This window comes from Trichoderma camerunense (genome assembly GCF_050948025.1).
Source record: "Trichoderma camerunense strain CBS 138272 chromosome Unknown V8C40scaffold_5, whole genome shotgun sequence".
In the NCBI taxonomy this organism is placed as follows: Eukaryota; Fungi; Ascomycota; class Sordariomycetes; order Hypocreales; family Hypocreaceae; genus Trichoderma; species Trichoderma camerunense.
Window position 1 is genome coordinate 963,000 of NW_028145365.1, and position 21,475 is coordinate 984,474.

Consider the following 21,475-nt stretch of genomic DNA (forward strand, 5'->3'; position numbering starts at 1 on the left):
GTGGTTGCAGTTTCAAATGCATCTCTCCTTCACTTTTGCCGTACCTTGATAGGTGAACATGTCGCATGTACCAGGCAACAACCGTGCACCTGCATCCGGCCAAGGGCCAATCAGCAGACGCCGTCAAGCCACAGCGCCTCAGTGTGGCGCTAATTTCTTGCAAACGCAACCACTTCGTTTCATGCTCCGTATTTCCAATCTCCCTTTATCTGCTCCTCCAGTATTGCTACTGGTTAGTAGTACCTAGTATATCAAGCAACTATCTGGTACTATATCGTCCACGTCGAGGGCCTGTACTTGAGCCTTCACCTGGCCTTCGCCGCTGAACCACGAGCTCTCCAGGCACCGCTTGGGCTGCTCTGTCGCCACCAGCTCTGACAGACAGCATCCAGTCCTGCGCATGGATCAGCTCTGAACCCCGTCTCAGCACCCATTGCGTTACTCTTCGCAATCTGGCTTTTTTGCCCGTGGAGTTGTCTAAGATTGCGTCGCAGCTTTGATTCATTGATTCATTGGTTCTCAGCCTGTCTCTGCTCTCTTCCCGCTTGCATTCACCATCTCCCAGCACCTTCAAGGTCGCTCACAAGTCAGCCCACCATGCGGCTGACACCATTTACTTTACTTTCTGGCCTTGCTGCCTTTGGGTTATTTGGCTCTTCGGTAGCGGCAGATGATAAAGACTCGACCGGCCCCGCGAATACATATTTCGACTCTGTTGCGGTGCCTCCGTTGATAGATCTGACGCCTGACAACTGGGAGAAGGAGGTTGGCAAAAGCAAATGGCTTCTTGTGAAGCATTACAGGTACAGTGGCCGGCCCTTCAACTTCTCATATAACTGTCACTGGGTTGGCTGGGTTGAAGCGCTGACATGTTACCTATAATCAGTCCGTACTGCCACCACTGCATTCATTACGCCCCGACCTTTCAGACAATATACGAATTCTACTATACGTCCAAGACCGAGGGAGCTGGCGAAGCGACCTTTACCGATTTGTACGATTTTAGATTTGGTGCAGTCAATTGTATCGCCTACAGCGACCTTTGCGTTGAGAATGGTGTCAAGTTGTACCCTACCACGACTCTATTTGAGGATGGCAAAGAGGCTAGAAGCGTGACGGGTGGTCAAAACATGACCTTCCTCTCTGGCCTGATTGAGGAAGCCTTGGAGAAGACAAAGCCCGGATCTCGGCCCAAGACTCTCGCATTGCCTGAGCCAGGCGATAAAGAGCGTCCAAAGTCTGAGCCAAAACGAGAGGAAGACGAAGAGGCAGCACCCAAAAGCGAAGCCGACGGGAAGAAGCTCGAGGCAGCGCCCAAGAACGAGGCTGATGGGAAGAAAGTGGAGAAGAAGCCCAAGAAGCCTGTTGCTACACCAAACGAAGATGGAAAGTCAGTGGCACTGACAGCTGAGAACTTCCAGCGCCTAGTGACATTCACTTCAGATCCCTGGTTTATCAAGTTCTACGCGCCCTGGTGTCCCCACTGCCAAGACATGGCCCCTACCTGGGAGCAGGTAGCCAAGACCATGAAGGGCAAGCTCAACATTGGAGAAGTCAATTGTGACAAGGAGTCGCGATTGTGCAAAGACGTCGGTGCTCGAGCTTTCCCCACCATTCTCTTCTTCAAGGGTGGTGAACGCTCCGAGTATGAAGGCCTCCGAGGACTGGGCGACTTCATCCAGTATGCCGAAAAGGCCGTCGATCTTGCCAGCGGCGTTCCCGACGTGGATCTGGCATCATTCAAAGCCATCGAGCAGAAGGAGGATGTCATTTTTGTTTACTTTTATGATCACGCCACAACCTCGGAAGACTTTAAGGCTCTTGAGAGACTTCCCCTCAGCCTCATCGGACATGCTAAGCTCGTCAAGACCAAGGATCCCGCCATGTACGATCGCTTCAAGATTACTACTTGGCCGAGGTTTATGGTCTCGAGAGAGGGCCGTCCCACTTACTTCCCTCCCCTCACCCCCAACGCAATGAGAGATACCAATCAAGTCCTGGACTGGATGAGATCGGTCTGGCTCCCCCTGGTCCCTGAATTGTTGGTAACAAACGCGCGCCAGATCATGGACAACAAGGTTGTTGTGCTGGGTGTCTTGAACCGAGACGACCAGGAATCTTTCCAGGGTGCGCTCCGAGAGATGAAGAGCGCAGCAAACGAGTGGATGGACAGACAGATTCAAGAATTTCAGTTGGAGAGGAAGAAGCTGCGAGATGCGAAGCAGATGAGGATTGAAGAAGCCGAGGACCGGGATGACCAGCGGGCTTTGCGTGCCGCCAAGGCCATTCATGTCGACATGACTAACTCTGGACGGAGGGAGGTGGCATTTGCATGGGTTGACGGTGTCTCATGGCAGCGCTGGATCCGGACCACTTATGGTATTGACGTCAAGGATGGAGAAAGAGTCATTATCAACGACCAAGATGTAAGCCCTAACCCCCCCTTCTAATTGCAAAGGCTCTCCTTGCGCCAAGAAAACTGATAACTAACCAACACGCGCGAGCAGAACCGAAAGTACTGGGACACTACCGTGACCGGCAACTACATTCTCGTCAGCCGCACGTCCATCCTGGAGACTCTCGACAAGGTCGTTTATACCCCCCAGGCCCTCAAGCCCAAGCTCACCATCTCCTCCTTTGAGAAGATCTTCTTCGACATCCGCCAGTCCTTCACCGAGCACCCTTACCTGTCCTTTGGCTGCATCGTTAGCATTGCATTTGGAGTCTTCTCCTGGCTGCGTGGCCGAAACCGCCGTGGCCGCGGTCACTTCCGTCTCGAGGATTCCATCAGCATTAGGGACTTTAAGGACGGATTCCTTGGTGGTTCTAACGGCAACACCAAGGCTGACTGAGCGTATATCTATATATGGGAAAGCACGGCGATATCCGAATCTATCTTTTTCTATTTGGAGTTAATGGGAGGTGGCGGTAATATGGGTTTGGCAAAGGGGTCAAATGGAGAAGACACACGAGGGCTTTTGATGAACCTTGACGAGAGGGGTGGGTGGTGAACTTGGTATTTCAAAAGGAAGCTTACCATAAAGCCTCTTCATCATATACCAACACCCGTCATGGCTCCAGTGGACGTGGGCAGGCAGGCTTCCTATCCCTTTCCCTCTGTGTGTACCTATGTCTGGTGGTTTTGGCAGTGTGCTTGCAATCTCGTGTCTGCTATACGTATCCATTTTTAACTAGTGGCTTTTGTTTAAAACCTTGTCGTTACTACCTTACGTTAATAATGTAAATGGCCCGTCAAACATTCATGCAGCTATCAGATCGAGCCTATGTGTACAATTCATCCGTGAGGCCATTTAGCGTCAGACCCTCCTCGGCAATGTCCTCAACGTCGATGAGGAACTGAAGAGGCATGTTGACGAGGTTGCCACGAATGCGGCCCAGCCAGTCCTTCAATTCCTCCACGCCACCGGGGAACTCTTCGGGAACGACGTGTCCGTAAGGAACCTTACCCTCCTCTCCGTCCTTGGGCTTCTTGTCGTCTCCCTTGGCGGTGGGGATGATGAAGTGCTTCGAGAAGAAATTGTCGTAGTCGTCCCAGGTGCGCACGCTGTCGTCAGGAACAGGGTGGAACGCCCGGCTGAACACCTTCGTGTTTGTGTGTGCAACGTCTTCCCAATAGGTCAAAAAGTCAGGGCTCAGGGGGTCTTCTACGAGCCTGTCGGCGGACGAGCCCCAGTCGTAGTCATTTGGTGCGTCAGTCACCGGTAGCCAGTTCTGGGTTGGTTGGTCCCATCGCTGGTCGGGGAGCAAGCCGAGGTGCTTGCGGAAGATTTGCCTTCGCAGGGAAGCGGCGAATTCACTGGCTTCGTATCGCTCGCCGTTCATGTACGAATCAAGAGTAGTTGGGCCCTCAATCACCACTGCAATCTCGGAATCGTGAGTTCCCAGCTGGGAGCGATCGTTCAAATTGGCGGAGCCGCAGATGACGAGGCGGTCATCGGCAATAAGGAGCTTTGTATGGATATATAGCTGCTCGCTCACGAAGGCGTTGAACTCGTCTTCGGGGGCACCGTTCCATGGGATGTTGGAAATGTTGGGGCCGTTCTTCATATAGGCGGCACTCACTGTATCCTGAGTGTCATCTGGGACGGATTGGGCTTGGCGTTGATATCTATCGTAGTTGGAAGAATCCTCATCGCGTCGACCGTAGCGGTCTTCATCGCCTCGGTCGTAGCGATCCCGACCATAGCGGTCCTCGTCACCCCTGCCGTATCGGTCCTGACTATAACGGTCCTCATCGCCCCTGCTGTAGCGGTCCCGGTCATAGCGGTCTTCATCACCTCGGCCGTAGCGGTCATCTCGACTGTAACGGTCTCGGTCATAACGCTCCTCATCGTCTCGGCTGTAACGTTCCTCATTGACATAGTCGTCGTGATATCTTCGCGCGTCCTCATACGAGACGCCGGAGCGAGATTCTGCCTGCCGCAGAGTGCGGGATGTGTTGATGCGATCATAGTTTCGGAGGTTGTAGAAGCCAATATACTCCCTAGGGTTCTCGATACCGGCGGCAACAAGCTTCTGAATAATACTGTGTCCGCCCCTGCTGATGGAGTTGTACTGGAATTCCATGATGGCTCGTGTTCCGAGGGCGTCCTTGGACTTCAAGTCTCCGGCGAAAGCTGGGACGGCGGGCATCACTACCCACACCTTGAACGGCTGACCTTCTTCATATGCTCGAACGATACGGTCAACTATGGCGGCTCCAATCTTGTTGGACACAGGGCGCTGCTCGTCACTCGTGGCCGTGATGAAAAACTTGATAGAACCGTCAGCACATGTTTTACGCTTGGCAGTCCGTCTAAATGCCGGGAGATCAACGTACCTGGTTCTCTATGTAGACAAAGTGCCTGGCATTCGTTATAGCACTGACATAAGCATTTGCGATCGAGTGCTCTGTGGCGTGGCCAGACGACCACTTGGTGCAGCTAGAATCAAATTTAGTGATGTTGAACTTTGCAATCTTCAGATTATTTCGCCATACCTTCGTGTAAGCTGAATGCGAGCACCTCCCCGGCTACTGCGTCGGTCGTAGCTGCGTTCGTCATCGTATTCTTCAGAACGATGGGAACGATGGGAGTGATGAGATCGATGGCCTTCTGATAAACCCAGATTTCCCATCTCATCAGCAAGGGATTCGGTGAAGCGACTAAGCATGCCGCCGCCGCCCCTTCGCTCTTCGTATTCTCGCTCTTCGGAACCCTCTTGTTCATATCCTCGCTGAGATGAACCATAATTTCCGGGCATGCTAAGTCTTACATACTTTCCGGGATCCTTCTCGTTGTACTTGGCGTCATACATGAAGTTCCTTGCCTCTGTTAGCTGGGTAGGGCTTAATGAATCTTGAGGGCTGTCTCTCGTACCATCTATCAACAAAGTGAGAAACAAGATCAGACACGATGGGGCCGTTCATAGACAAGGCGACATCCGACCAGCCCATTCTTGAGCTCTTGGTTCGGTCCACTATGCATATTATTAGCACCTTTAGACTCTAGGCCCTAGAAATGAAGGATAACCTTACGCTGATTCTGATCCCAGTTTCCAACATCAGCAAAGTCGAAAATTCGAGCGTTGTTGTAGTCCTGGCCAGGGAAGATGATGTTGTCGACATTTCCAGGGTGAGCATCTGCAATTGGATGGGCTGCACGTCTGTGTTAGCTGGACTCTTTGACCCGGTAATAGTATAAATACTCACAATTGGTATCCCATCGTCCGAAACCTGGTTGAAACAGTTAGTCACTAGATAATCTTGTAGCAAAGACTTGAATCGGAAGGAAGTCGTACATAGATCAAGACCACCCATGAAAACTAGATTACGGTCGACAACAAGAAGCTTCTCGTGATGAGCCCAGTAGAGAACAACATCGTCTGCTGCACCGTAAATTGCCTTTAGGGTGTCCTTGGACATGGTTGCCAAGTTAAAGTTGGTCAAATTCTTGAATGAGTTGCCAATTTCTGAAGCAATGTCGTATCCTGCGGGAGCGTGATCAGGATGACGGAATACGCTGATGTTGGAGTGTAGCTTCTCAAGGGCATGCTTTGTGTGCTGTACGTATCGTCAATGAGCCATCAAAGTACTTTTCACATGGTTCTATGAAGGACATACCGCAGAGTCAAGAGTGAGAGCTGCCTCGACTTCTTTGTACACAATGACATGGACCTTGACTCCACGCTCGGCGGCAGCCTTAAGCATAGCGTCAAGGCGATACTGCTCGTTGCGAGAAGGAGGGCGACGTAGGTAGAGCTCAGGGCTCAACCACCAATCGAGGATATATATGCTCTCCTGCGCCCCTGTGTAGAGAAGTGTTAATGATGATTGCACTTGAATGAGACATCTCTATAGAAGCAGGAAGAAGCTTACTTTGAAGGGCCTCGGACACGGCCCAAAAGTAGGAGCAGCCATCGACGAACCACTTGATGTTGCCGGATGAAGGAGCTGCAAAGGACTGGAATCTGTTGGCACTGTGTTCCTCAGGGTGAAGCTCATCGCACTGATAGCCCGAGTGCGAATGAGAGTGCCTTTCCTCCTCTCCGCCTCCGAAGAAGGCTTCGACCTTGCCGAAGAGACCCATGATGCGGCTTTATAGATGGCCAGCCGTACAACGTGTTGCAGGCACCACTAGAAAAGAAAGAATGAGTAGAGGATGCAAAAAGAGCTACAGGGCAGACTGAAACCACAAATGGCAGCTGAGAGAGTTGAGAGTTGAGAGTTGAGAGTTTATGCTTGACAAAGGGGTCAATGAGGGGTGGCTCGGAGCTGTCAGAAATGCCATGTCGCGTGTTTGCCGGCGGACTGCATGACCACGGCATCGTATCACAGCCGCCGACAGCCATAGCTTAGCCCCGTTCTTTGTGGCCTCAGTGGATCGAAGCCATTATGCACGCAAGCACAGCCACTGGCCGTCAGTTTGTGCTTTGTCCGAATGGAGACGGGACACCAGTTGATCAGTTCTGTTGCCAGCACAGTGAAGAGCGTCTGTTGGTGAGCTGATTGGCCGGCTCCTTGGAGGGGGAGGAGGGGAACATCCAGGGCATCTCGATAGAGCCATAAATTTCGAGTTGGAGGGGTCCTTGTCCTTGTCCTTTCAAGATGCTGGGCAAGCTGGGATTGTGGATGCGAGTATGAATGAATCCCCCCCACTAACAGTTGAAGCTGAGCTGGAGCTCCGAGTCAGATATGCGGGGTCCGGACAATGGAGCGAATCCCCTGGCCGATTGTCGTCACCGGCTTCAATGCTTCAACAACAGCAGCCGGGGTCATCCTGGAGCGACATTAATCACAGCGACCAGTATGAATATGAGCACGGATATGACGGACTTTTTGCTGCGTAACACTCTTTCAAACGGAGGAGTAAGTAATACAGAGTGGCCTAGCAGCCCCGAACGCTTGCGGCACAAGGGACAAACTGTCCAACCCAAAGAATCCTTGCCATACCGTTGCTTGGCTTTTGTGATGCAGCAAAGCCTATTGGATTCCAATTTGGCCTGAAACAGCATTGACATCGACGTCGATTGCTTCGTAGTTGTGATTCGATTCATTGCATTATCAAATGTAGAAAGGAAATGTAGCTGCAGAAACTAAAGTTGGGCCATCTAGGTACTATCTACTATCTTATCTCTGGGTACTTTCCTCTACCTTCCTCTACTATCGCTACCTTAGGTCAGCTACTTTCTTCTACTATCTCTACATCCAACTACCAGGTAGTACCTACTAGGTAGTAGGTAATCGGCTGAAGAGTCGTCATCACATGAGCAATCCTTGGCCAATTCATCACTTGTGACGGCTATCTACATACTTCACTGCCTACATAAATCCATGATGCCAGCACAAGTGAATAAAGGTCAGAGATTCTAGTTCCCCGGAGCAACAAAGAACAACTCCGCTGCAGACAGCTCTATTCCTCTATCTTAGGTGCCCAGACAAGACCAAACACAGTCGTCCAGTATCGTCCTCGATCTTTTGATCATATGAAGACGCCTGCGAAATACAGTGGCCAGAGATTACAGTGTTGACCACATGACAACCCACACAGCAGGGATTGCAACTCACATCAAGGCAAGCTCGATATATTGCAACGAACCTGGTCATAACGTGGGGATTCAAGCCCTACGTAATAGGACAAGGTGCCTAAAAGGCAAACGGCGTACAATGGAGTGAGCGCGGAGGCACCCCTAAACTTGGTTGACAATGTGGTAAGTCGTTGTCTTCTGATTCTCTGGAACCTTCTGTCTCTTGACGGGTATCTGTACTGATAATGCAGACACCCGACCGGCTTAAGTGAATGAATCATAGAAGAGATCATCCGGCTTGAGTGAATTGATAGAGCTAGAACTATATAGCCACAGCTCGAAAGCCAGATGGCTTCAAAACAATCTTGCACGTTTCTCCTACTTCAAGTTAAGTACTCATAGAATGCCTTCTCAAGCCTGATTTATACTGACAGGCTAACAGTTGGAAGTATACAATATTGTACCCAAAGGGGTCTTGTGCCTAGCCTCGCCGCTTAATAATGTCACAACCAAGGGGTCAATCTCCCAGTCAGCCGATTGAGTGCGAATGACTTGTCTGGCTCATCAGCCAGAATGAGTTGGTTACCGAAAACATGGTCATTCACGAGAGCATCAGCGGCAAGTAACAGCAATAACTCTCATTCACCGTCGACAGAAGAAGTTGACAACATGGCCGCGTAATTATCCTTCGTCCAGCAAACGAGACTAATCAGCCCCATATGACGCGTCAATTTCATCGTTAATTTCGCTGTTCGTCAAGAAACTATTCGCCAGTGGCTTCTCTTTTTACCAGATAGTCACCCAGGATATTGAGATATCCTCATTGACCAAGATCGTCTCAGCCAACTGCCTGTAAACGGCAGTATCTCTGAGCCCAGAAGACACCGCCAGAATCTTGAGACAAAACGACACCACGGGGGTGCCAACCCTGACGATGGAGATGCAAGACGAGACGGATGAGAACCAAAGCGCAAAAGCAAGGAAGAGGGCAATCAGAGGGCAAGAAAACTCAAGATCGTCAGCACAACAAACACACCCACCAATACGCCACCAGCAAGTTTCTGGACCGCAACTCCACTGCCAACTATTACGGGAATCGGAGGGAGCCAGGCAAAACGCATGCAAAACAAAGTGGAGGAGCTGGAACTAGACCTCCAACTTGAAGAGCAGTTGCGCCAAAGCCAAGAACAAAAATTGAATAACAACGACTCAAATTCGAGGAACAACAACGTCAGATTGCATTCTTCAACTACCGTCAACCAGGGGTTATTATCAAGGATACAGTTACTAATACAAGACTTCCCCAAGATGACGATTAAGATAATACTGCGGTACCTAATCTTATCGCTACTCAAACTGAATTTGATCAACTTCGTGATCTCCTGGAGAACAAAGAAGGTCTTCCTACTGAGCAATTTTCTTTCTAACAGTTGTCCACCAAGAGTCTCCCGAGTCCAGCCCTCAGGGATATATTCGCATGCCGAACATTCCGTCAACGCCTATCAGCGAATTCAATCGCTCACAGCTATTGCTTTCTCTTATATTTCCCATTCTTTATCCTAGGAGCGAAGCAGATTTTGTGTATCCACGTCTCCGACTAATTACCTACGGATATGGCAACAACTGTCAAAGCGTTGCTGAGAAATACAGCCTGAGAGATTGCATCGAAGTATCATTCTGCCGTATCCGGCGCTATACCGACGAACGGCTACCAGGATCAACATCCATACGAACCGAGGGCTTCGCCAGAGTTAGTGTAACACCTTCTAACTGAGTATCTTGACGAAGAAAAGGGACTTGGCGAAGTGATAAGGCGAGCTTATACGCTCAAATCAGTTTTTAATAGACGGTCGCTACCCGAAAAGTTGGATATCGATTTAAGCTGCCGCCGTTTTAATATTAAAAATGGCACTCGCTGAATTCGTACCCCAATGGTACGTTTTGGCTCGTTGGCTCCATCTATCCCTAATCTCAACTAATTTATCGCCAGAAGGCACGCAGTTTCGTTGCATCTCGTGCGGTTCACCTCGCCCGCCTCCTCCAATTGTGTGTAGACACCATGCGAAACGCCCCCAAGCAGCTGACTCGGATGATAACATTGAGCTGCTCAAGCCACACCAAGTTGAAGATATGTCAAACCCGTGGCATCTTGCAAGATATCGACTCCCGTTGAGCAGACTCAAACTACAGTTTACGCTACCCAACGCCAGCTGATACTACCTATCCGCTATTATCTGCCGGCCTTCCTTCCATCTCCTACTATTGATACTATCACTACCTATTATCTGTACCTATCTTTGGGGTTACCTGGATAAGTACATCTACCTCCTCATCAACTTGGTCTTGTTGCCAAACCTCCGAGATATTATGTCTAAAACTTTCACATACGCGAAGGAAGACGCAAATATCACCACGAGATATGCGAAAGGATATCTACAACGAGTGTACGAACGCTATGTTACGACGAAATACGGGTATGAACTCCCCATCAATGTTGTTCTGGCCGACTGTGCAGACTGCTAAGTCTGTGGCACTGAAATCTATGGCGACAAGGACATTGGCCTGCAGACTGGAACATACAAATTCTGGTCTCCGGAGATGGCGAACCCCCGGATGAGATTTGCTATTTCGGCAACAACCAACGCCATAGCGAGTAACCCTATACACAAGAATGAGGTACAAGATGGTATGATGTTGTTACACTTCTGCTTCCTCCGGAAACTATTCGGACAACACGCGTGCTCGAAGCAATCATGGCTCAAAAATGTCGTGAGACTACACCCGTGGGTGAAGGACGACGCACCGGGGGGCGGTATCCCAGCAGATATGGCGGGCGATCCTCCAAGTAATGACTAGAACTGGGTATCGGAACCACCGCGAATAGAAAAGGCAGATGGACAATACAAGCCGCGCAAGCATCTGTCGGATAGCAAGGGACCCGGAGATTCTTGCACCATGAATACCACTGGACTTTGTAGCAGTGGTGGGAGCTCGGACGGTTCTTGCGGAGACCCTAATTGTACCAACGTTCTCTGCCCTCGATGTGGTACAACTGACCATTTAGCAACGCTATCTGCTACTATCGCTGCTTTCTTCTAATATCTGCTGCTATAAACACTGCGACAATTGGAGGCACCTTGTGTGGGTTATCGGAATCCCTTGATGTTAAATCTGCAAGACATTCTCTCCTCACTGCGACTTATTTGGCCTAAATTTTGCCTTAAAATGTCATTTCCGTCGTCTACCAAAGTCGACCACATGGAGGGACTATGAAGGGATGACTACGATCTTCTGGAGGAATGGACAATCTTTGCTGATGGTCATAAAACCCGAGAATCCTTTAAGAGTCTTCTCCAAGAGCAAAAAAGCTCTCCGCATTTACAGAGGCTCGGGGGGATTTACATGGAGACGGACGTCAAATTGTGGTAACTGAGCCCCTTTCCTGTGGAATCAGTTGGCAAGCAGGCAGAATGGTCCTCCAAACTTGGGAAAAGTATAATATCACTGACCATGCGCATTGTTTCACTTAGACGACGCTGGGATCGCGGCTTGTGCTGTCTGATGGCAGCGTTTGTTTCCCAACCGCTGATCTGTTGCCCATGATAATCTCAACGGAAGAACTCAACTTAGACACCAGCCGCAGGGCTGTTGTTTTGAAACATGGTCGTGACGCGGCAGACAACTCATTTTTGGCAGTAGCCGACGTGCCTCGACCCTGATGTTATTACACCACCAGAACGACTCTGATAGTTGGTCTAGTTAACTGCCACCAGCCCAATTTTGGCCACAGCTTTTGAACTCCGCTTTCCACCACAAGTACAAATCCATATTATCACCCACAACAAAGCCTCTATGATTAGGAGGAGAAAGGCATTTATCTCCATCGTAGTGTCGGGACAAGTAAACCGAAGCCATCGACGAACCCGAATAGGACTACCTAAATCACGAACTACAGAAGTAGAGTCCATAAAGCTTCGCTGAAACTTTCCCATGGTTTGGATTGGGATTATCACCGCCACAGGCCATGTACTGCTCCTCGACAGGTAGCAGAAAGCAGAAGAAGTACTTGGTGGAGGATATGATAGGTTATACCAGAAAAAGAGCAGAATAGTAGCAATTGGTAGAGAAAATAGTGATAGTAGCAGATACTTGAAGAACCAGGTAGCCTTTCCAAACGCCATCGATGCCTTTGCCGCAAATATTCTTCATGTTTGAATATAAAATCTTGGGAATTTTGCCAGTCAAATGTGAACTTAGAATCTGTCGACTTTTCCTCAGCTGAAAGATTGGCCCAATTTTCAGACTCCAGTCGGGTCTGTACGACAAATCGTGAAAAAAGGGCCTCTGATTCAACCCTGACTGAAGCAAGATTTGCCGCCGTATTCCATACGAGGTCAGAGTATATAGCCTCTTTTAAATATGAGCCCATAAGAGACCTGCTCGTATGGTTTGAATAAAAAACAATTTGCGAAACCTCATCTTTATCATAGATAATTAAGAAATATGGTTTACTAAAAACCTTTGTATTTCTCAAGGCAAAATGAACTTTCTTCATCTTAATAGAGGGATCGTTTTGGAGGCATTTTTCGAACGTATAGAGGGCAGATTGGCCAACGAGAATGACTATTATAGTACATATATGCACATGTTCGACGCCTACTGTAAGCAGATCGTCTTTACTGGCCCGTCAGAGCAGTCGTCGCCGCTGCTGTTCAGTCATTGTCTGTGAAGCTCGATAGTTCGCCAGTGCCTTTGACATCTTGTCCATGGTTTTGCCAAAGATGTTGTCCACAGTAGAGTAAAGAATCTTGATGTTGCGACAGTCATAGACAATAAGGATTCCTTCCTGGTAGGTGATGAAATTTATTGTCCCTTCAAGTTCACGCTCAGATCCTTTGCATCTGGCCATCAATGGATTCCATCCATAGATACTTTTTAAGAGCCCTGAGCTGCACGCAGACGCCACAGGCAATCCCGGGCTCTCTACCCGCTGAGTCGTCACAAACAGCCAGGGGGTTGCGTTCTAGCGCTTTACGCTTTACAGGTAGCCTCCCAGGGCGCCCTGCAAGCCGCACCGTTGCTAAGGCCGCGGACAACATTAGCTCTCAACTGACGTACTGTCTCATGCAAGGTACTGAAATTTCGTCGAGGCGCCAATTATTCAATTATTGCCTCCATCAAAGCCGATAACGGGCACCGCGTCAAATCGCTCATAGACCAATTCGATTTCGAGGCATATACGGGTATACCATCTATAGCGACTCGATACATCTCCCAGCCCATCGAAATGTGCTTTTAGCTGCTGCCAAGCCTGTCAATTCCGGTGTTTACACAGCCCGGCGAAACGACAACAGTGACATCAGACGCTGGGTGAGTGAATCTTTCGAGGCCTCCGTTGAGATGAGCTGCTGCGGCTCACAACGTTGTTCCCATCTCGTCACATCTCAATTTCTTGGAGATTGTTTTTTGTTTTGTGTTCAGGAGAAGCAAATATTTAGCTTTTCCACTGCATGAATTTTAACGCTGACAAAATAGCCTGTATAGTTTTTGCATTTTCAACGCCCATAATTTACAGGGCGTCCATTCTCTGTCAGCCTGGGCGGAAACACAGACGTCTGGTATTTGTATCACATTATCTGCCAGCACATCCCCCTTGCAGAGACCACAAACGTCCGTCGTTGTTTGCGTTCTTCTTTTCATTCTTTTGATCGTCAACTTCGCTCCCTTCATACCTGCTTTTTCAACAAGATGCCTGCTCCCGGTGTCGTCGTCCCCTTTGACATCTCACTACACTCGCATCTCACTCCTTACCTGGCTGCGATTCACGCATCCTGCATCACTCACGACCACACAATAGCCACATTTCTTCTACCACTATCACATGAGAAGCTGTTATCCTGGTGGAAGGAGCGGATTGCAGAAACAAACGATGGGAGACGATTGATGCTGCTCCTGGTGAGCGAGCTGGATCCAAGCGGCCGTATCAAAGGGCCGGAGCTCATAGGTGTCGTCATGCTATGGATGCCATACTCAGAGACGGGTTCATTTCGAGGCTATGTCGAGAAGCTGCTCATCCACAAGCATCACAGGGGGAAAGGCGGCGCGAGGGCACTGATGAGTGCGTTGGAAGCAGAGGCCCTGAATCGAGGCCGGACATTGCTGGTAAGTCGCATTGATGAGTCTTGAGCCTGCTGATGCCGAAGAAGCCAGCCTTGTGCTAACGCTTCCTCTCACAGCTGTTGGATACGGAGAGCGGCAACCAGGCAGAAGCAGTCTTTAGCAGGCTTGGATATACTGAGCTGGGCAAGGTTCCGGGATACGGCATGAGTCCCGCGGGAGGATTGAAGGACGGCACGTTTTTCTACAAGACTCTTGAGCTGTGACCTGAAAATGTTTAGCGGACCAAGGCGTGCTGCTACTGAGTAATGGTAATACAGCTTCAATGCCTGGAGGCTGGACTGGCGGTGATACGAGTACCCGCGGCGCAGTTGGAAGAGCAAAGGCAAACCAGCAAATGGCGAGTGTCCAAGGTCGCATCCTGATGCCACGTGCGTGCTGCCATCTCTGTATGTATGCAACTGCATACAGGCTAATGCGAGATTATTGCGTAGCTGGTGAGATATTGACTTGGCAGCGGCTGAGATTTTTGCCCTCTTTGGGGGGGCTCGGTGAGAGAAACAAGAAAGAATGAGATTGTATGAGAAAATAGAATTTGAGAACGGAGTAGCATGGGGATTTTTCTTTTTAAGCTTGAAATATTATTTTTGACGCCATTTGTATGCTTAAAAAGGGAAATTGAATGTATAGTAATAGGCTCACATGCAATAAACATATCCTCTTCTTCACCATGAGAACAAAGACTGGAACTCATGAAGTATGCCTCAACTTTTACCTACAAGCTCAAGCAACATATTCTTCATTTCCCCCCGAAAACCACAAATCCTCGCAATGAAGCGGAGGAAAACAAGCTTACTTGTTGGCACAACAAACACGCTTCTTTCTACGGCGGCGAGCTATCAAAAGTTCCGAAAACGCCCACCTTCGGAGGACGCCGCCGTTCAGTTGATCCCTGTCCACGCAAAAAGGCACTTGCACCAAAACAATGAATCAAATCGCAAATCCAACGTCGTATCGTTACTTAGATAGTGGTTTTCACGTAGAATTACAAACAATTCACTGCCCCCTCTCTCAAGAAACCAACCCAAAAACGCCAGTCCTAATCTGGCGCCGAAGAATCAAGCTGAAGCTCATGATATCGCTCCCCCGGCCGCCCTTTGCTAGACTGGGGTGGGTTCTCGGACCTTTGCTCGATGTGGCATGTCCAAAGGGCTATTTTGACAATCTTTTCTTTTTCTCTCCCTCTTCTGTCTTGCTTGACAAGGGCCCGTGCAGGTCCGCCATTGACGGACTGTCGGTATAGCATGCCGCTTTCTGCAAGTCCCAGGTCCCGTCCAGAGTACTCCGTTAGGCAGTGGAGGATCGTTTGTATGTACATGTAGCCAAGACAGACCGGGATGAGAAGCGGTTTGACGTCTATAAAGCCATGGGTGCAACTGAGATGTGGACGATCTTTTTTCTTTTTTCTTTTTCCCTTTTCCTTTCCTCAGCTTGCTTGCTCCTCTGTCCGTCAAGATTGCGGTTCTAGGAATCACTCAGTATTTTGTCAATTCCGACATCTGAAGCCATGTATCGCAACACTTTGGCTGTGCTTGCGAGCGCCCAGCTTGCCGCTGCTGGGCTGTACCCCAACATGACGCCCGACAATCACACCTGCATCTTGAGTATGTTGCTTTGTATGATTTAGTATCAATTGAATGGTATGACTAACTTTCTCGATAGCCGACCCAGTCTTGTCCTGCTCAGAGAACGCGGTGCCCGAAAAGGTGGACTCTTGCTGCACCGAGACTTTTGGAGGACTGGTGGTATGTCCAACAACTATCTCGCACAATTGTGCATCGAGGTTCAGTTACTGATTCGATCGATTTCTCCAGCTCCAAACTCAGTTCTGGGATACCAACACGGGTCTCGAAGCCCAGGGGCAGCTGCTGCCTAGTTACACCTGGACTATCCACGGTCTCTGGCCTGGTATGTATAAGCTGTTTCCCGTCGTGCCATCCTGAGTCTGACCATGTCAATTAGATTTCTGTAATGGCAGCTACACTCAGTACTGCGATCTCAGGTATGTCCATGCTGATGCCAATTGCGTTATATGAAGCAGCATCTAATCATCGTGATGTAGCCGCCAATACGACCCCAGCCCTGCTCCCAACACCACCAATGGCAAGCCTGACGGCACCCCTGTGCCGAAATATACAGGAGAATCAATCGAGGCATGGTTCGAACCGTACGGAAAGATGGATCTCCTTGCCTACATGAAGAAATACTGGATCAACCAGTACGCCCCCAATTGGGAGCTCTGGGCCCACGAGTTCTCCAAGCACGCCACCTGCTTCTCGACCTTTGACAAGGAGTGCTACGGACCAAAGGCCAACGAGCACGACGACCTCTTCCAGTTCTTCGAGACCGTCATCGCCTACTACAAGGTCCTCCCCACCTGGGGCTGGCTCTCCGCCGCCAACATCCGCCCTTCCAACACTACTTCTTACTCCCTCTCCGACGTCCAAGATGCTCTGACCCTTGGATACGGCGCCGTCCCCTTCATTGGCTGCGGTGGTCCCAAGTACAACCAGACCGAGGCCGGTAAGGGATCTCTCGACAATGGCGGCACTCAGCTCAACGAGGTCTGGTACTACTATCACGTCTATGGCTCTCCTCAGCGCAACCAGGGCCTGCGAGTCCCTGCTGACATTGCTGGCGGCTCTGTGTCGTCTTGCGCAAAGACTCCTGGTGCCATCTGGTACTATGAGCGTGCCGCTGGTAGCGAGACTGCTTAAATCAATGCATTGATATGAAAATGTAATGTGTCAAACGTGGAATGAAAACGACCCTGTCCATAGATCATACATAACGCCCTCTCCACAATGGAGCATCGTGAAATAATTCTAATTTGCCAATGAAATCCCCTTCGCCTTTTCCCTCGTCCACTGTCCATTCAAACATCACGAGCAGCTGTGTAAATAAGCAACAGAGGCTCTAATTGTTCTCGGATGGCAGTGGCCCACGCAGCTCTTTTCGTACAAGTACATTTTCCCTCCCCCTCTACTCGTCTGCCAACTCCTCCACTTTGGGTGCTTCGTAAACCTTTGGCTCTTGAGGTGCCACATCCACTTGTGTATCCGTGCCCGTGGTTGTGGCAGTAGTCGGTGCCACCTGTCCAGTAGCCGCAGCCATGACAGAGTTCGCCGCAACAGCCTTGGACTTCTTCTTCTTCTTCGGCTTCTCGGTCTAAGATGCCTATTAGCGCTTTGTACAGAGATGATACAAGTGAAGGGGGCACCAAAAAAAAAGAAAAGTCTTACCTCATGCCAAGCCCAAACTGGTCGGAAACTGTCCATGAAAGAGACGTCTTCCCAGAGGTTGGGATAGAGCCAAAGTCCAGGAGGCACGGCAAAGTACGTAATGCAGAACAGAATAACACGGAATATGGCCATGGCGAAGAAGAGACCAAGAAGACCCAGCATGCCCCAACTCAAGTAGTACACTCCTTGTCGAAGGACCAACGGCCACAGAGGGTACAGGACAACGGCGAAGATGATGACAAGGGCAAGGGCAGCATACAGCTGGCGCTTGACCTGGCTTCCCTCCCAGAGCCACACGTAGTACATGTCGTCTCTGGCCTCTTGCTGCTGCTCTATCCTGACATTCCACTGGCCCTTGACACGCTTGGGCTTCTTGCCGTTGGGGCCGGGTTGGGGCTCGAGCTTGGTGACTCTAAGCGCAAGCATGCTGAGGGGCAGCAGCTTAAAGGTGTTCTCCAGAGACGCTCGGTCGGTGATTTCTGGCAGCAGAGGGTTCTTCTTTCGAGCCTTTTCATATGCCGGAGACTGCAGCGCTCGCAGAGCACGCTTCACTGTTGATTCGGTAAGCATCTATCAATGAATTGAGATTTGGCAGGGCACAATGCGGCACTCACCCTTGAACATATCTTTGCGCTCGCCATTCAGAATCGAGGTACGTGGCTTCAAGTCCTGGCTGCGCAGAAACTTGGCGACAGCAAGTCCCTTGGGGTTGGGCGGGCCAGGAGTAATGGGCTGAGGTTGGCCCTGCTGCTGATGAGGATGCGGGTGAGGGTGCGGGTGAGGGTGAGGATGGTTGTGGCCTTCGTGTCCTCCTCCCTGCTGCTGCTGCTGCTGCGCTGCGGCTTGCTGCATCTGCATCTGGCGCATTCGCGCAAACTGCTGCTGCTTGATGTGCTCGATAAATTCGGGCACAGTCATGCCAGCCTTTTGGGCATCCTCAGCAATCTTGCGCTGGATCTGCTGGATCTGCTCGGGCGTGGGCTGCTGGCCCATGAAGCCAGGGCCGGGCATGGGCATTCCCATCGGCATTGCGCCTGGAGGTGGCTGCGGCGGCGGCGTGGCCATGGCGATGTAATGAGCTGGCGCGGATTAGGATTGATGATTGACAAGTCCGGGTCGAAGCTCAAAGGCGCAAAGAGTATCAAGGAAAAGGAACAAGCTTGAGAGAAGCACGACTGTGAATGTGTCGGCCTTGGAAGCGTATTATAAAGCGAATGAGAGAAACTTGCTGTGGGCGACTGCCATCTTGAGGTCACTGCACTCAAATGGACAGATAGCAATGTGTTCACTTTCACCTGACTGGTGGACCGGATCGTTTATTCCCCGATTTCCGCGCTATCCTCCAGTTTGGCAGCTGGTTGCAGCTCCGTTTCTTAGCACTGTAACCCACACGGTACCAGTAGCTCTCACGCATCCCACTTGCGCGACAGCCTTATTGGCACCTCTTTGCATCGTGTATCAGCCTCGCAGTTATTAGTTGCTAAGGTATTTGCGGTCGAAGCATTGCAAAATGGGGGACCGACTCACGCAACTGCAAGATGCAGTTGATCAGGTATGTTGTTCTATATGACAGCGCCACGATTTTCCCTTGAAGAGAAGCTCCATTGGCTAATGGAAATCCATCTCCAGTTCGCTCAGCAGCTCGTTGCTTCTCTGCATTTCGTCCATATGAGGCACGACCTCGAGCCGTTGGGTCCGAAGGACAAGATCCGCGAGCCTAAGGAGCAGGTACCAAAAGAAGGTACGAACAACTGCGGAGAGCTGCTCGGTGGTTGGCAGTTGGCTCATATGCGAATACCTGCTGATGGTCTTCATAGTGGACGCACTCCCTCCCCAAGATTTCCGAGCCGGCCTGGTCGAGCTGGCGCGAGATCTGATCGTAAAAGAACAACAAATCGAGGTGCTCATCTCCACGTTACCCGGTCTCGACAACAGTGAACAAGATCAGGAACGACACATCAAAGATCTTGAGGAAGATCTGAAAACGGCCGAGGCACAGCGGGTGGAGGCTCTGAAAGAGAGGGATCACATTTTGAAACAGCTGGACTCCACTATCCGTATTGTACGGCGGCCATGAACCGTGAATGTTTCTTCTAATCGACATGCTTTCTTTTACTTGGTAGCGAGGCGTTAAGGAAACCTGGGTATTGGGTTATGGCTGGTTGATGGCCAGGATCACGGTAGTCAAAGCTTGGGAGATGGTTATTGTGTAACATCGCGAAAAGGAATAATATTCGATTGTATTTCATGTCTAATCTGTGACTGGTCATCCCCTCATAATTTCGTTCTCGAAATCAGCCGTGACTTCAGCACATTTTTAGATCTAAGAGATTTCAAAACCTAAGAACTCATGGTTAACTTCGAAGAGATATTTGGGAGGGTGTTGCTAGTTCCAGATGAGACATGCAATAAAGATATTCGCATGGTATCTATACATCTTGAATTCATCTATGTAAGCTGTAGTAAGCTGTAACGATATCTCCTCTTCTAATAAATTGGGACTCTCCGCGCCGCTTCTATCTATATCACCCAAAGCATAACCCTCTAAACAAATGGCTTTGCACTCTTTAGGAGCTCTTGAAAAATTGGGGATAGACTTGTCGCAGTTCTCGCAGATGGCGGATCTGATACTGCGATGCTTGGACTTCTGGTTGTGGGACATCTTCTTCCACCAAGTGCGCTGCCGTCCAGCCCAACTTCTTTGCAGCAGCACAATTTGCAAAACTATCGTCTGTATTCGGATGTTAGAGGTTCTGACTTTGTCTTTCATAGAGATTCGGCACAGCCGGGAAGGAAAAAGGACAACCATACCAACAAAATAACAGTCTTCCACCCTTTCCACCCCAGCGTGTTTCATAGCTTTCCGGTACATGTCTGGGTGGGGCTTGCAGACCAAGGGCATCTCAGCGTAGTCGCAGAATGTAAGACCCTCAAAGAGGTCGTCAATGCCGAGCAGCTTGACGACTCGCTTGCCGTGGGTGACATACGCATTCGTGAGAAGCCATACCCTGACCTTGCTCCTGTCGATATCCTCGAGCAGCTGACGCAGCTCTGGGTTGGGCTTTATGATTCCCTCCAGGGGCAGAGCGTCGTCGACCTTGGTGTTGTACTCCAGAGGGTCAATCTGGTGGTGCCGGACCAGTCCTTCGATGGCCAGACCATAGTTTTTGTAGTATTCCTGGTGTAGTTTGACAGCATCGTCCCAGGGGAGGTTGAGATGCTCTTCAAAGTACTTGTCAATCAGCTCGGCCATGAGATCCTGTACTTTGCTGCCTGTCATCTAATTAGACCACGGTTGTGTCATGAGTCATATTGCTCCTTACTCCTTGGGTAGAGACAGTTGTCAATGTCGCTTGAACACCGTTAGAACTACTGCTCACATAATTTGTGACGACGATTCACTAACAAGAATAGGACCGGTTTCCCGGGGTTGGTGCCATTGGGAACAGTCATCTTAGTGAGAAAAGAGGAGGCCGGAGATCGGTGAAATGCTCGCGTGGCGGTACCAGGAAATGCTTGCGAAAGAAAGCCGATGTTCTTGTTGCTAAAGGAAGGGCGGGGTTTAATGGCTGACCGAACTACAAGGGAGATGGGAAGCCTGTATAAACTCATCCGGCTCAGAGTGTGATGAAAAGAAATAGATCGGATCTGTCCTAAAATGAATCGAGGCTTGATGACTCTTCACCGGTACTAATGCCCAGCTAGCATGCTGCTAAATTCAGCGGCCGGCCATCTTGGGCCAAGGCAGTGGCTACATTAGGCTTGAGGTCGCTGAATAATTTGCCGCTTAAAGACAGCAACCGATTCCGAATTCTTACTGTGATGAAATATCTGGTATCAATCTGTATAGTGTATAATTTGGGCTCGTCTTTTGGAGTAGCATTTGGCAGACCCTGGTTCAGTGTACCTATTCATTCATCTCTTTCAGCTGTTAATATACGGGGGACATTCATAGTCGGGACGCTAAAGTCCCTAATACACAACATCAACCTTATATAGAGTACTGGCAAACTGAGAATGAAATACATTGC

General features: G+C 49.8%; 9 protein-coding genes across 9 annotated transcripts; 4 read left to right on the forward strand and 5 right to left on the reverse strand.

The window, feature by feature from the left end:
* Nucleotides 1-215: 215 nt before the first annotated feature.
* Nucleotides 216-3,267, forward strand: V8C40DRAFT_239020 (uncharacterized protein). Its single transcript, XM_083214561.1, has 3 exons — nt 216-803; nt 887-2,426; nt 2,508-3,267. The coding sequence occupies exons 1-3, from the start codon at nt 598-600 to the stop codon at nt 2,850-2,852; spliced, it is 2,091 nt and encodes a 696-aa protein (XP_083075552.1). The 5' UTR covers nt 216-597; the 3' UTR covers nt 2,853-3,267.
* Nucleotides 3,268-3,282: 15 nt separating this feature from the next.
* On the reverse strand, nt 3,283-6,587 carry V8C40DRAFT_263805 (uncharacterized protein; the record flags this gene model as incomplete). The annotated part of the gene is made up of 9 exons (XM_083219498.1): nt 3,283-4,773; nt 4,841-4,943; nt 5,000-5,323; nt 5,379-5,478; nt 5,537-5,656; nt 5,711-5,734; nt 5,800-6,061; nt 6,122-6,306; nt 6,377-6,587. 9 exons carry the CDS (start codon nt 6,585-6,587, stop codon nt 3,283-3,285), a joined length of 2,820 nt encoding a protein of 939 aa, XP_083075553.1.
* Nucleotides 6,588-11,619: 5,032 nt separating this feature from the next.
* On the reverse strand, nt 11,620-12,411 carry V8C40DRAFT_174652 (uncharacterized protein). The gene has a single exon (XM_083211653.1). It carries the CDS (start codon nt 12,204-12,206, stop codon nt 11,781-11,783), a length of 426 nt encoding a protein of 141 aa, XP_083075554.1. The 5' UTR covers nt 12,207-12,411; the 3' UTR covers nt 11,620-11,780.
* Nucleotides 12,412-12,601: 190 nt separating this feature from the next.
* V8C40DRAFT_239028 (uncharacterized protein) lies at nt 12,602-12,988 on the reverse strand. Its single transcript, XM_083214562.1, has one exon. The coding sequence runs from the start codon at nt 12,932-12,934 to the stop codon at nt 12,713-12,715; it is 222 nt and encodes a 73-aa protein (XP_083075555.1). The 5' UTR covers nt 12,935-12,988; the 3' UTR covers nt 12,602-12,712.
* Nucleotides 12,989-13,151: 163 nt separating this feature from the next.
* Nucleotides 13,152-14,848, forward strand: V8C40DRAFT_239029 (acyl-CoA N-acyltransferase). The gene is made up of 3 exons (XM_083214563.1): nt 13,152-13,395; nt 13,570-14,187; nt 14,262-14,848. Exons 2-3 carry the CDS (start codon nt 13,774-13,776, stop codon nt 14,406-14,408), a joined length of 561 nt encoding a protein of 186 aa, XP_083075556.1. The 5' UTR covers nt 13,152-13,395; nt 13,570-13,773; the 3' UTR covers nt 14,409-14,848.
* A 701-nt stretch (nt 14,849-15,549) lies between these two features.
* Nucleotides 15,550-17,048, forward strand: V8C40DRAFT_239033 (ribonuclease T2-like protein). The gene is made up of 5 exons (XM_083214564.1): nt 15,550-15,806; nt 15,865-15,947; nt 16,017-16,110; nt 16,165-16,204; nt 16,265-17,048. The coding sequence occupies exons 1-5, from the start codon at nt 15,710-15,712 to the stop codon at nt 16,917-16,919; spliced, it is 969 nt and encodes a 322-aa protein (XP_083075557.1). The 5' UTR covers nt 15,550-15,709; the 3' UTR covers nt 16,920-17,048.
* Nucleotides 16,905-18,712, reverse strand: V8C40DRAFT_239035 (Sec63 complex subunit SEC62). The gene is made up of 3 exons (XM_083214565.1): nt 18,059-18,712; nt 17,445-17,995; nt 16,905-17,370 (listed from the first exon to the last, which is right to left on the reverse strand). The coding sequence occupies exons 1-3, from the start codon at nt 18,507-18,509 to the stop codon at nt 17,185-17,187; spliced, it is 1,188 nt and encodes a 395-aa protein (XP_083075558.1). The 5' UTR covers nt 18,510-18,712; the 3' UTR covers nt 16,905-17,184.
* A 124-nt stretch (nt 18,713-18,836) lies between these two features.
* On the forward strand, nt 18,837-19,897 carry V8C40DRAFT_239037 (mediator complex, subunit Med21). The gene is made up of 3 exons (XM_083214566.1): nt 18,837-18,996; nt 19,074-19,185; nt 19,262-19,897. Exons 1-3 carry the CDS (start codon nt 18,955-18,957, stop codon nt 19,519-19,521), a joined length of 414 nt encoding a protein of 137 aa, XP_083075559.1. The 5' UTR covers nt 18,837-18,954; the 3' UTR covers nt 19,522-19,897.
* V8C40DRAFT_239039 (Haloacid dehalogenase-like hydrolase-domain-containing protein) lies at nt 19,836-21,138 on the reverse strand. Its single transcript, XM_083214567.1, has 4 exons — nt 20,851-21,138; nt 20,768-20,796; nt 20,256-20,717; nt 19,836-20,175 (listed from the first exon to the last, which is right to left on the reverse strand). The coding sequence occupies exons 1-4, from the start codon at nt 21,054-21,056 to the stop codon at nt 20,012-20,014; spliced, it is 861 nt and encodes a 286-aa protein (XP_083075560.1). The 5' UTR covers nt 21,057-21,138; the 3' UTR covers nt 19,836-20,011.
* Nucleotides 21,139-21,475: the final 337 nt, after the last annotated feature.

Coding starts and splice junctions, on each gene's coding strand:
- V8C40DRAFT_239020 (XM_083214561.1), top strand. CDS start 598: ATGCGGCTGACACCATTTACTTTACTTTCTGGCCTTGCTGCCTTTGGG. Junction 804..886: donor CTTCTTGTGAAGCATTACAG/GTACAGTGGCCG, acceptor ACCTATAATCAG/TCCGTACTGCCACCACTGCA. Junction 2,427..2,507: donor TCATTATCAACGACCAAGAT/GTAAGCCCTAAC, acceptor ACGCGCGAGCAG/AACCGAAAGTACTGGGACAC.
- V8C40DRAFT_174652 (XM_083211653.1), bottom strand. CDS start 12,206: ATGGCGTTTGGAAAGGCTACCTGGTTCTTCAAGTATCTGCTACTATCA.
- V8C40DRAFT_239028 (XM_083214562.1), bottom strand. CDS start 12,934: ATGGCCAGATGCAAAGGATCTGAGCGTGAACTTGAAGGGACAATAAAT.
- V8C40DRAFT_239029 (XM_083214563.1), top strand. CDS start 13,774: ATGCCTGCTCCCGGTGTCGTCGTCCCCTTTGACATCTCACTACACTCG. Junction 14,188..14,261: donor ATCGAGGCCGGACATTGCTG/GTAAGTCGCATT, acceptor TTCCTCTCACAG/CTGTTGGATACGGAGAGCGG.
- V8C40DRAFT_239033 (XM_083214564.1), top strand. CDS start 15,710: ATGTATCGCAACACTTTGGCTGTGCTTGCGAGCGCCCAGCTTGCCGCT. Junction 15,948..16,016: donor AGACTTTTGGAGGACTGGTG/GTATGTCCAACA, acceptor CGATTTCTCCAG/CTCCAAACTCAGTTCTGGGA. Junction 16,205..16,264: donor ACTCAGTACTGCGATCTCAG/GTATGTCCATGC, acceptor ATCGTGATGTAG/CCGCCAATACGACCCCAGCC.
- V8C40DRAFT_239035 (XM_083214565.1), bottom strand. CDS start 18,509: ATGGCCACGCCGCCGCCGCAGCCACCTCCAGGCGCAATGCCGATGGGA. Junction 17,996..18,058: donor GCGCAAAGATATGTTCAAGG/GTGAGTGCCGCA, acceptor CCGAATCAACAG/TGAAGCGTGCTCTGCGAGCG. Junction 17,371..17,444: donor CAGTTTGGGCTTGGCATGAG/GTAAGACTTTTC, acceptor TAGGCATCTTAG/ACCGAGAAGCCGAAGAAGAA.
- V8C40DRAFT_239037 (XM_083214566.1), top strand. CDS start 18,955: ATGGGGGACCGACTCACGCAACTGCAAGATGCAGTTGATCAG. Junction 18,997..19,073: donor TGCAAGATGCAGTTGATCAG/GTATGTTGTTCT, acceptor ATCCATCTCCAG/TTCGCTCAGCAGCTCGTTGC. Junction 19,186..19,261: donor GGAGCAGGTACCAAAAGAAG/GTACGAACAACT, acceptor TGGTCTTCATAG/TGGACGCACTCCCTCCCCAA.
- V8C40DRAFT_239039 (XM_083214567.1), bottom strand. CDS start 21,056: ATGAGTTTATACAGGCTTCCCATCTCCCTTGTAGTTCGGTCAGCCATT. Junction 20,797..20,850: donor GGGAAACCGGTCCTATTCTT/GTTAGTGAATCG, acceptor ACGGTGTTCAAG/CGACATTGACAACTGTCTCT. Junction 20,176..20,255: donor GGAAGACTGTTATTTTGTTG/GTATGGTTGTCC, acceptor ATCCGAATACAG/ACGATAGTTTTGCAAATTGT.